General features: G+C 44.6%; 1 protein-coding gene across 1 annotated transcript; it reads right to left on the bottom strand.

The window, feature by feature from the left end:
- Positions 1-10,965: 10,965 nt before the first annotated feature.
- Positions 10,966-12,834, bottom strand: LOC117853593 (zinc finger BED domain-containing protein RICESLEEPER 2-like). Its single transcript, XM_034735911.1, has 2 exons — positions 11,716-12,834; positions 10,966-10,977 (listed from the first exon to the last, which is right to left on the bottom strand). The coding sequence occupies exons 1-2, from the start codon at positions 12,832-12,834 to the stop codon at positions 10,966-10,968; spliced, it is 1,131 nt and encodes a 376-aa protein (XP_034591802.1).
- Between the last annotated feature and the right edge of the window lie 347 nt (positions 12,835-13,181).

The raw sequence follows: 13,181 nt of genomic DNA, 5'->3' as shown, positions 1-13,181 counted from the left end.
TATATGCCGCTTCCCCTAAGTCCTTCATCGAAAAACTATTTTTCAGTGAAGTCTTTACGGACTCAAGCATAGAAATGTTATTTCCAATCAGTAATATGTCATCCACATATAAGATTAGAAATACTACAGAGCCCCCACTAACCTTCTTGTAAACACAAGACTCTTCTTCGTTCTTGGTGAAGTCAAACCCTTTGACCACTTCATCAAAACAAATGTTCCAACTCCTAGATGCTTGCTTCAATCCATAAATGGATCTCTGAAGCTTGCATACCTTTCCAGCATTTTTCGGATCAACAAAACCCTCGGGCTGTATCATATACACGTCCTCAGCTAGGTTTCCATTCAGGAAAGCTGTCTTGACATCCATCTGCCATATCTCATAATCGAAATATGCAGCTATAGCTAGAATAATCCGAATGGACTTAAGCATCACTACGGGCGAGAAGGTCTCGTCGTAGTCAACTCCTTGAACTTGTCGAAAACCTTTTGCGACAAGTCGTTCTTTATAGATGTGAACATTTCCATCCATGTCCTTTTTCTTCTTATAGATCCACTTGCACTCTATGGCTTTAACACCATCAGACGGGTCAACCAAGTTCCAAACTTGATTGTCTCCCATGGACTCTATTTCGGATTGCATGGCACTCTGCCATTTTTCGGAGTCTGGGTCCATCATTCCTTCTGCATATGTCGCAGGCTCATCATTGTCCAACAATAATATTTCCCGCATTTCGCGGAGCCTTGCCGACCTTCGTGGTTGTGGTGGTGCTTCTCTTGCCATGGGTATCTCAACTTGTTCTGCTACGTTAGCATCACTCATTGGTTCTTGCCCGATCGGCTCATCTTGAACTTCTTCAAGATGCACTGTCTTTCCACTCTTTTCTCCTTTGAGAAACTCTTTCTCTAGGAAAACCCCGTTCCGAGCGACAAACACTTTGCCTTCTGATCGGTTGTAGAAATAATATCCCAAAGTTTCCTTTGGATATCCCACGAAAATGCACTTATCCGACTTGGGTGTGATCTTGTCGGACTGAAGTCGCTTGACAAACACTTCACATCCCCAAATATTTAGAAAAGACAAACTAGGAACCTTTCCAGTCCATATCTCATATGGTGTCTTAACTACGGATTTAGATGGTACCCTATTTAGTGTGAAAGCTGCTGTTTCTAGAGTGTATCCCCAAAATGACAACGGTAGGTCCGACTGGCTCATCATTGATCGAACCATGTCTAACAAAGTTCGATTACGTCGCTCGGACACACCGTTTCTCTGAGGTGTTCCAGGCGGCGTAAGTTGTGGAACAATTCCGCAACTCTTTAGATGATTGCTAAACTCGTGGCTCAAATACTCGCCTCCACGATCAGATCGTAAGGCCTTAATTTTCTTGGCACGCTGATTTTCAACTTCATTCTGAAATTCCTTGAACTTTTCAAAGGTTTCAGACTTGTGCCTCATCAAGTAGACATAGCCATATCTACTAAAATCATCAGTGAAAGTTATGAAGTATTGGAATCCTCCTCTAGCCGTCGTGCTCATTGGTCCGCATACATCACTATGTACGAGTTCCAACAAGTCTACTGCTCTCTCAGGAAATCCTGTGAAAGGCGTCTTGGTCATCTTGCCTAGCAAGCAAGCCTCACATGTCTCGTATGATTCAAAATCAAACAAAGTTAGAAGTCCATCAGAATGGAGCTTCTTCATGCGCTTTTCACTTATATGACCCAAACGACAATGCCACAAGTAGGTAGGACTCAAATCATTAGGCCGAGGCCTTTTAACACTTACATTACAGACAGGTGAACCATCAAGATTTAAAATAAATAATCCATTCACAATGGGTGCAAAAGCCATAAACATATTATTCTTAGAGATCACACAACCATTGTTTTCACTCGCAAATGAATAACCATCCTTCATCAAGCATGAAGGAGATAAAATGTTTCGACTTAAACTAGGAACAAAATAACAATTATTCAACTCCATAATAAATCCTGACGGGAGGTGGAGTTGCATCGTCCCGACGGTCAAAGCAGCAACTCTTGCATTATTGCCCACGCGGAAATCAACTTCTCCTCTTTCCACGCTTCTACTTCTTATCATTCCCTGCATCGAATTGCAAATATGAGCAACCGATCCGGTATCAAATACCCAAGAATTAATAACTGTATCAGCGAGAAATATGTTGTCTATAACATTAACAACAAGCGTACCTGAGGTAGAAGTACTCTTACTTCCGCCATTCTTCAACGAAGCTAGGTACTGCTTGCAGTTTCTCTTCCAGTGACCAAGTTCATGACAGTAAAAGCACTCTTTGTCTGGAGCAGGTCCAGGTCCAGCTTTAACCTTGGGCGGTGGGTTTGGCTTGGACGTTCCAGCCTTGCCCTTCTTCTTCCAAGAATTGCCCTTCTTCTTAAAGATGGGCTTGTTCTGTATCGCCATCACATGGCTGGTACTAGCGCTTTTCTTGATGTCAGCCTCTGCTGTCTTGAGCATACCACACAGCTCATTCAGACCCTTCTCCGTCCCATGCATATGGTAGTTCGAGATGAAGTTCCCATAGCTAGGCGGAAGAGACGAAAGAATGAAATCAGTGGCCAACTCTTGGCCAAGTGGGAAGCCCAGCTTCTCCAACCGTTGAGTGTAACCAACCATCTTGATTACGTGTGGTCCTACTGCTGCGCCTTCTGCTAGCTTGCTCTCAACAAAGGCCTTAGACACATTGAACCTTTCAGTCCTGGCCTGTGTTTGGAACATGTCTCTAAGCGCCACGATCATATCGTGCGCCTCATGGTTTGTTTCGAACTGCATCTGTAGCTCGGGTTCCATGCAAGCAAGCATAAGGCAGCTTACTTCGAGGTTAGCATCACATGCTTTCTTGTAAGCATTCTTAGCAGCAGCGGGTGCATCATCAGCAGGTTCTTCTGGTAGTGGGTTGTCTAGAACATCTTCCTTTTTCTCAGCCCTGAGAACAATTCTCAGGTTACGGATCCAATCCGAGTAGTTTGTTCCATTCAACTTGTCCTTCTCAAGGACCGAACGCAAAGCAAACGATGCGGTGGTGTTGCTAGGTGCCATTTAATCTACAACAAAAGTAATGCAAAATACACTAAGATAAACGTATCCATGATAGAGCAAATTACATTAAACTATTTTAACAGAATCTACTCCCACTAAAATCAATATCCCTCTATTGAAACTTAGTGATTCAGGATCCACAACTAACAAGTCCACTAGTGAGCTTTAGCATCACCGCTAGCAAACGAGGTAGATCGGTAAGCAACTTTTGCTAATCATATCACATATGACTCCTGTTGTTGGGTGACATCACTATGTCTCGGCGCCCAACCTTTATGCCCCAAGGTCCTTAACCGTTAAGATAACCTTGTTAAGCAAACCAACCCTTATGCGTGTAAGTGTCCGACACAAACCCGTCTAGTCAAGGAAAACTAGTGGCACCCTAATTTCATAGACCCACCACTAATTGTACAAGACATGGGACGGTGCAAGTTTTAGTTGGGAGGGCATACTAACTTAAAATTTGCGAGGGATCGTTCTACTTCTAACATCACAGCATGCAGAAAGTAAAACATAAACAAAATAGCATTCACACAGTTGTGACACAGTATGGCCCGTTTTCATATGGTGATCTCCATCTCCATAGAACCTGTTCACCATGGTGATCTCCATCTCCATGTTCCATGTGCGCCATCCTCCTGGTGATGAGTCCTCCAAGAACTAGAGCATCCTATTACGCCTAATAGCTAGTAAAGAATCTAGTAATGAAGATTACATAGTTGCTTGGATCATCACAGATTGGTACGCAGACCATTAAATACAATAAAGTGAAAACACATATGGCTCCTGCCGTGTTGCCGTACACGCGACACGTAGGTCACGAATGAGTTACACACATGCATCACATACACAAGGGGGCCATACTGATCACAAGATATATACATACATCCTGCAAAAGAGAGTTAGGCGTCCTAACGTTCCAAACTTCGGAGGCCCGAAACTCCATCTTCCAAGCCGAATTTGGGAAATCTAATTTCGCCGAAAACGGCAAAGCGGTTGAAATTCACGTGTAACTTTTTCTGTAGATCAATTTTCGTATAAAATTCGCCCCGATCCGAGATCGTACCGAAAAGTTACGGCTGATTTACCGAAGCATACGTCTACGGCAAAATCCCGACCCCGGCAGTAGATCCCATCTACTATTGCACATCTAATGCGCCTGGCGTATGACCCTGGATCTCGATCCGACTAATCATATTGATCTTTGCTCACTGCAACTGGATTTACGTGTATCACTTAACTCCGATGGCGGAAACCGACCGGTAGGAGTATGTCGTTACACTACCATTGCAGCAAGGACACGAAACCAGGACATAGATCAAACAGAAAACTCGCATATCTCCATATGCACACATCCCGAATCCAAAACTAAGAAGCTACGGCTCTTGATACCACTGTTGGGATACGAGGTAGGCTACACTAGCGCAATTCAAAAATTCTACCGCGTATAACCAGGAAGAACTGCTGTATAAGGATCACGGGATTACCACTCGATGCACTACTGGTGCGGAAGATGTAGATATGCGTCGATGCAGTGAAGACGATCACGTAGTCGTATGTAGTCGATCAACGTAGTTGTACGTAGTCGATCACGTCCAGTAGCTCCTCAGCAGCTCGTCCACGTGCACAGCAAGATCGCCTCCGGTATCGCGGCTCGTCGTCGTCTCGTCGTGGCTCGTCGGCGGCTCGTCGGCGGCTCGTCCAACTGCTGCAGGCGCAACACCTCCAAGGTATCCACACGTGCAGGGAGGAAGCGTCGCAAGCCGGACTGCTAGATCCGCGAGTTGCAACAGGCGAGGGCGTGGGAGGCGCGGCAGGTGTGTTTCGCCAAAAGGTGTAAACCCTAGGGCACCCCCACCCCTCTATTTATAGAGGTTCCTGATGGGCCTTTGGATCCGAGGCCCATTAGTACTCCTAAACCTAATCCAACTCGGATCAGATCCGAATTGGGCTTCCAGCCCCTTAAGTGTGTGACCCTATGGGTTCGGATACGTATAGACATGGCCCGAGTACTCCTACTCGGCCCAATAGTCGGTAGCGGCCTCTAGCAAGACGTGCCAACTCCTATACGCATACAAAGATCATATCAGACGAACCATCACAACATAATATACATGCTATTCCCTTTGCCTCACGATATTTGGTCTAGCTTCAAGCCGACCGCTCTTTCTCGATCCTGTGATTCGGAATCCCTTTGTAGGTTAACTCTTAACCGTACGTAGCATGGCCATGCATTTTCGGATCCGATCACTCGAGGGGCCCAGAGATATCACTCTCAATCAGAGAGGGGCAAATCCCATCTTGACTGACCATGTCTCATAGCATGCTTCTTGACAAACCCGAAAGCTACCTTTATAACTACCCTGTTACGGCGTAGCGTTTGATAGCCCCTAAGTAGGTCGATCCACATCTAGAAAACATGCGACAGTCTCAGGTCCAAGGACAAAGCGTATATGTTGTTTAAAGAGAGAACTACTTCTCGTGTTGGGTCAGTCCTAGCACATGTCTCCACATGTGTCCACATTATTAGTTCAACATCTCCATGTCCATGACTTGTGAAACATAGTCATCAACTAATACATGTGCTAGTCTAATATTCATGTGTGTCCTCACATGAACTCCGACTAGGGACAACTTTAGAATAACCATACAAGTAAAGAGTTTCACATACAATTCACATAATTGCAAATCAATTCAAGTAGCCTTCAATGGATATTCAATGAACACAACATACAAATCATGAATACAAATGGAATATCATCATCTCTATGATTGCCTCTAGGGCATACCTCCAACAGCCATTTAGGAAGAAGTCTATCTTCTTTAAGTATTTGCCATACTGGCGAGAGCTGGCGGTGCGCCATGCCATTGATGGGATGCATCTTCAGAAGAATATGTTCGATAGCACCATCGGATTCTTGTGCTTATCAGGCAAGGCAAAGGATGGACTAAAATCTCCTAAGGATCTGGTTGACTTTTAAATCAGGCTAGAGCTCCACCCGCAAGAACTTCCTAATGGTAAGCATTACCTTCCCCCAGCTAGCTACAACTTAACACCAGATGAGGTATTGGCTATGTGCAAGTGCTTGCATGGGTTGAAAGTGCCGATCGGATTCTCATCAAACATCCAGTCACTAGTCTCATTGAAGGACATGACGCTTGCTGGCTATAACTCTCATGATTGCCATTTGATGATCACAGTTTTTCTCGCTATTGTGATCTGGGCTATCAAACCAGTATTTGTAAAGATGGTTATCATACAGATGTGTTACTTCTTCAACGTGATTTTGCTGAAAGTGATCGATTGTGTTGAGATGGCTAGGTTTCAACTGTTTGTGTCAAGATGTGCTTCCCTCCATTCTTTTTCAATATCATGGAACATCTCATGGTCCACATGGTCTAGCAAATAATTGAACTAGGGCCTATGTACTTCCATCAGATGTGGACATACGAATGCTTCATATCGACTCTTAGTGGATACATCAAAAACAAGGCCTTTCTAGAGGGCAGCATGATCGAGAGCTGCCATGCAGAAGAGAGTGTTGATTGCTGCATAGATTACATAAAAGATAAGCAAGCAATTGGTTTACCAGAATCTCGATATGAGGGTAGATTGTCCAGAGAGGTACCATTGGAATGAAAAGATTCATAGACAAGGACAACCAACAATTGGAGAAAGCGCATTCAAGCATTCTACAACAGCTCACAATAGTGGAGCCCTTCATCGAGCAACACCTGAATAAGGTCCGTAGACAAAGTAATTGTCGCTCGGAGGATTGGATCATCAAAGAGCAAAAGCGTCGTTTCCCATCATGGTTGAAGGACCATGAGCAGCTATTTGAAGGAAATTCCACAGATGAAGTAACATTGACCAAGTTAGCATCTGGACCATGAAGCAATGTCACCTCATGGCAAGCATATGAAATTAATGGATACACATTTTATATCGCCGCAAAGGACAACAAAAGCATGGTGTACCAAAACAATGGTGGTTGCATAAAGGTGATTAATACATCCAAACAGAACATAACTTACTATGGTTTCATAGAGGAAATATGGGAACTTGACTATAGAGAGAATATCTGGATCCCCGCCTTTTGGTCCCAATGGGTCAAACACCCGAATGGCGCTACAGATGACAATTATGGGTTGACACTTGTAGACCTAGTCAATGTAGGTGTTGACGCTAGATTTTGACACATTTTGGATCGGCGTCAAGAGAGGAAAGGATTGGCCGATGCGGTAGATTAAAAGGTTACGATTGGGAATCGGCCGATTGGTGCTACAGTTGGGAATCGGCCGATTGGTGCTACAGTGTTTCGAGCGATTGGCGAATGGAGTTGGAGGGGTCGGCCGATTGAAAGGCTGGAGCGATTGGGCCAATATGGGCTTAAGGTGGGCTAGGAAAAGAAGATAGAGAAAGATTGGCCCATAGGAGTATGATAACCAACTCCGATACGAGTTATGTTTGTAAATATTCGTTTTCCTTTAAAATTAGAGATAGATCCTAGTCAGTTAGGAAATTAGTTGTAATGGGCTATAAATAGCCATCTTTAGAGATTTGTAAACAACACATCAATCAATACAAACAATCTACTTTTTCATCGTACTTTACTTTCAAGTTGGCGACTTCGCCAATACTTCTTTTTTCATGAGTTCGTACGGGTTGGCAGGGCTGCATCGACACGATCTCTGGCCAATTCTGTAAGTTCCGTTTATCGAGTAATATCTAAGCTTTAACTTTGGGCGCATCACTGTCATTTTGTTTAGATTTATTCACAAGTTATCGATATTTACTAGAATTATAGGCTTCGTCTATTATTTTAGTTTTATCACCAGTTATCCAGCTTGAGATTCGAACTGTCGGCTTTATTATTGTTATTCTTATTTATCACTATACAGCCGATCAGATCTGTTTCAAGTGTTGCATTTGTAGCGTTATTTAGTTTACTCTAGTAGTTTCTTTACAATCGCTCCGTGCTGATCTATAGACGATCATCTTCATAGCAAATCGGCCGATTCGTTGATACGCCTTTCGAGACAGATCGGAAATTTAGCCGATCGAAACCCCTGGAATTTAATACGTTTCTTTCCTTGTCAATCAACAAGTCAGATTGACTGGCACGCCGCGTGAACCGTACCAGGGTGATCACCCAAACAGGAGTTAAGCAGATTCTCCCGGGTCGTGTGTCCGACGTTGAAGGTCATCGGCCGACTTTTAGCGCCAACACACTTTTGGCACACCCAGTGGGACCACTTCAACAGCCAACATGTCAAAAGCCGCCAAAATCTCCGAAGACAACGTCATCGAGATTACGGAAGCAGATCTCAAGGACGACCAGAAAGAAGAATTGGCAAGGGACCTAGAAGAATACAGGAAGACATGCCTGCAATCTTTCAGTCGTACCAGAAGCAGGGAAACCGTCAAACAGGCTCCTCTCCCAACTCCCCGCCAGATCACCGTCACTGAGGACTCGGGCAAGATGTCCGATATGATTCAACAGTCCATCTACCAGGCTTTCATCGACCATTCTTCAGTGATGACCAACACGGTATACAACGCCGTCATCAGTTCCCTGGTCAGCGGAGTAGCTCAGGGGTATCAGAGGCCAGCGTACGCCCCACCCATTGTAGCTCCAGTCAGAAGCTTACCAAGCACATCTCACTCGGCTCCTCAGCCAATACCAACGCAACATGGAGGATACAGCACTTCAAAGCCTCCAGAATACAACGGTGTGCCACGCTTTCAGTCGCAAGCGCCGCCCCAGCCTACCCAGGTTTCCCCCATGCAATCACTACCCTCAAACTTAGTGCCGTGGGGGGCACCAGTGACGGCGGCTGGTTTGGACCAATCAACCGGTTACGAAAGCTCTCCGATCCAGGCACCATTCCAATCGGCTATCTGACCGACGGCCTCACAATATCAACCGGGCTCATCAGAAATCGGCAGGAGAGCAGACACCGCGGAAACATTCAGAAGCGCGGCACCGATGATGTTGTACGATGGGATGACAGATTTGCTATGCCACCAACTGTCAACTATTCAGCCAGCCACGCTTCCACAAAATCCGCCACACGCTTTGATCCATCACCCGACCATCCCACCGCCGATCCATCAACATGTGCCGATCCCTCAACCAGCTATTCATCAGCAGCAAGTGGATTGGACAACAAGGATAGCGGAGGTGATTCAAGATCAATTTGGGTTGAAGCCGAAGGTACAAACCTACACGTACAAGACGCCATGCCCAGCTGCCTACGATCTATTGCCGTTTCCCCATCGGTACAAAGTTCCTGACTTCACCAAGTTTTCGAGGCTGGATGACACCTCAACTGTGGAGCATGTAAATAGATTCATCATCCAGTGCGGAGAGGCCGCCGCACAAGATGCTCTGCGGGTATGTCTGTTCTCGTCATCCCTGTCCGGGTTGGCTTTCCAGTGGTTCACTACGCTACCGCCCAATTCCATCGTTACTTGGGCCGATCTGGATAAGCAATTCCACAAATACTTCTACACGGGAGTCCAGGAGATGAAGCTCTCAGATTTGACCAGCCTCAAGTAGAGGAGCGACGAGCCAGTGACCAATTACATGCAGAGGTTTAGAGAGGTCAGAAACAAATGCTACACCCTAGTCCTGACCGACGCGCAGCTGGTCGATATCGCCGTCCAAGGTCTCCTGCCACACATCAAAGAGAAGTACGCCTCCTAGGAGTTTGATAGCTTGAGTCAAATTGTCCACCGATTGGCCGGTCAAGAAGTACGCCCTTTCAACCAGCAGAGGAATTTTCAAAAGAAGGTGGCATACTTTGAAGGATCTGAGTCTAAAGAGGAAGCGGAAATCCGCCTAGCAGAATGGGTAAAAGGGAAAAAGCTGATATCATGCCCGTTTAGGAAGAAAGAATCGGAAGCGTTCGGTTTTGACACGTCAAAGGCTGACAAAATCTTTGACTTACTTCTCCAAGAGGGGCAGATCAAGCTCTCACCTTACCACACCATTCCATCGGCCGAGCAGCTCAAAAAGATGAAATATTGCAAGTGACACAATGCCACATCTCATGACACAAACGAGTGCAAAATCTTTCGTCAGCAGATATAGTCGGCCATTGAGCAAGGAAGAGTCAAATTCAAAGTCCCGGCGAAGCTAGTAAAGCTGATGAAGATTGATCAGCATCCTTTCCCTACTAACATGGTTGACACGGGAAGAAATGCACTTCAAACCAAGGTGCTGACGTCGGAATCGGCTAAGAGAAACGGCGCCGTGGACCCTAGAAATCAGGCTACGGTTGAAGATGTCAAAGGGAAAAGACGGGTCGAAGACGAGGGCAAAGGATCGGAGAGAACGTGTAGACCTATCACCTCCCAATTCTTACTCAACAAATATCAGCGGCAACAGCAAAGTTCGAGACGCCGCGAAGAGATGGTGCGCCGACACGAAGACCACTGGCGATGCCCGTTCTTCATCCACTGCTGGGAAAATAACCTCATATTACCATCAGCCGATAATTGCCCTGAATGCAGCGGTCCATATCACGACAATCGCCCATTCAAGAGGTCATGCTCCAGAGACAGAGGATCAGAGCCAATCAGCAGAGACTGGCGTGAACAAAAGGATCGGCGCATCTCAGTGCAGCCCTGGGCGTTCGGGTTACCCGAATAATTCGGGTTGGGTAGTTCGGGTTTTGGTAAATTCGGGTAATGAACAGTATTACCCGATAACAGCTCAAAAAAAATAGTGCCCGCGTTTTCGGGTACCCGCAATTTTGGGTTCGGGTTCGGGTATACCCAATATACCCGAAAGTATAAAATCACACACAGCAAGTCAGCAAACATCACAAAATTTGAACTGGACAGAATCACAGAATAAATGATAAGTTCAAGTTTTAACCCGCTACGGCGCTACCTGCCAACACACCACACAAGAACAAAGACAGTAAGACACAGTTCAAGGCAAACCACGAATCCGGGATGACGATACAGACATACAGTCACACATGACAGTATGACACAAGTACACAACACAGTCAGCAGCATTGAACAGTCAGTCAGTCACAACTCACAAAGACAAGGTCACACAGTTGAAGACTTCAAGGCTTCAAGCCTGCTGCTTGCCAACGGCCAATGCATCACACAAGAACAGAAGTTCAAACCACAAAAAAAATAGTGAAACACAGTACATCAGGTAGTCGAGGTCTGATTGTTACTGCTTGGTGTTTGTGACTTGGATGTGCATGTGCCAACAGAAGGCTGCTCAAGCTTTTTCCCTTTGCCGCCAAATTCTTCTATCCACTCTGTAAATTGACAATTGCACAGCAGTACAACACACAGTTAGAAATTTCATATTACATACAGTAAATACACAAATGCATACTAAAGCCTCTAGCAGGAATTATGATTATATGGTTCCTTTTTCTATAATGGCCAATTCCTCCGTACTCTCCCTCATGTCAATAGTAGGCCTTCGAAGCCAATCCTGCGTACATACTAAAGCCTCTAGCATGAATGGAGTAAGAGAGGTACGGAAGTCATCCAAGATACGTCCACCCGTGCTAAAAGCGGACTCTGACGCTACTGTTGTGATGGGTATAGCAAGCACATCACGTGCCATGTGACTCAAAACTGGAAACCTATTTGAATTGACTTTCCACCAACTAAGAATGTCCATTTTCTTTTCTGTGTCTTCAGTTTCTTCAGCAAGATATTTCTCAAGTTCAGATTTATTGGTGCTGGTAGAACAATTGCTCAGTTTCATCCTCTTGGCAATTTTTTCTTTAAGCATTCCTCCTGCACCTCCCTTAGATTGATTAGCATCAATTACTTGAGTTGTTTCTTCACTTGGAGGAGCATACATGTTCCTGTATTCTTCGAACAGCTCTCTCACACAAGTATTTATTGCTGCCCAAACCAATTGACATCTTTCTTCACCAAATATCTCTTCAACGCTAATCTTTGTGTACAAAGATAACTTGTACCTTGGATCAAGGAATGCTGCCACAAATACTAATAAATTGATGTTCTCCCTATCCTTCTCCTTCCCCCTGCCCTTGCTCCGTCCTTTATCCCTATCTTGCTCTTGTTGCTGCCTGTCATTGTCCTTGCTGTTGGTGTGCCAAAGTCCCCAGTATTTATCAATTTTCTCTTTCATTCTCATCCCCATTGATACTTGTAAATTATCTTCATTGTTCAGCCATTCCTGAATCAACAGATGGACTTCTCCAATCTCATGAAAGAAAGTGTTGCAAGTGACTTGGAGAGAAGAAGAGATACGAACAGTAAGGTCATGGAAATGATGTAGAAATTGTGCCATCTTCTTTGCATTATCCCAATCATCTTCATCAGGATGCCCAAAACCATCCCTTTCTTCAGACAGATCAATAGCATAATTAGTGTCATCTTCAGCTAACTTTAAGAACACTTTCTCATACACAATTGCAGCCTTCAACATCAAATATGTGGAATTCCATCTTGTTGGAACATCAAGTTTGAGAAAAGCTTTGCTGTCCACTTTCTCTTCCTCAGCAATTTCTTTAAACTTGACCAATCTTGAAGTTCCATTTTTAATATATCTAACAGCAGCCCTAACACGTTTAATAGAGAGATCCACTTCTTGCAATCCATCTTTTACAATAAGATTCACAATGTGGGCTACACACCTCATATGCAAAAACTTGCCCTTGGCAATGTTGGTTTTCTGCATCTGCCTCCTCAAGTAATCAACACCACAGTCATTGGCACTTGCATTATCCACTGTTACAGTCATTACTCTATCCAAACCCTAATCAGCTAAGCATCTCGTCAAGTTCTTCCCAATATCCTCCCCCTTATGACCCTTTACCATAAAAAAACTAATCACTTTCTTATGCAGATTCCAGTTTTCATTAATGAAAGTTGCTGTAACAGTCATATATCCATCTTGAACCTGAGAAGTCCTACAATCTGTTGTGAGGCACACTCTCTGACAAGAATCTTTGAAGAACTTCTGCAGTTTTGCTTTCTCTTCAAAGTAATGTTGTACAATATCCCTTGTGCAAGTTCTTCTAGATGGTAATTGGAATCGAGGACATGCTTTGGACATAAATTTCCTAAAGCCAGCCTTCTCACCAAAAC

Source organism: Setaria viridis, chromosome 4, assembly GCF_005286985.2.
Source record: "Setaria viridis chromosome 4, Setaria_viridis_v4.0, whole genome shotgun sequence".
Classification (NCBI taxonomy): domain Eukaryota; kingdom Viridiplantae; phylum Streptophyta; class Magnoliopsida; order Poales; family Poaceae; genus Setaria; species Setaria viridis.
The sequence above is the reverse complement of the archived record's forward strand: the minus strand, read 5'-3'. Positions and strand labels throughout refer to the sequence as shown.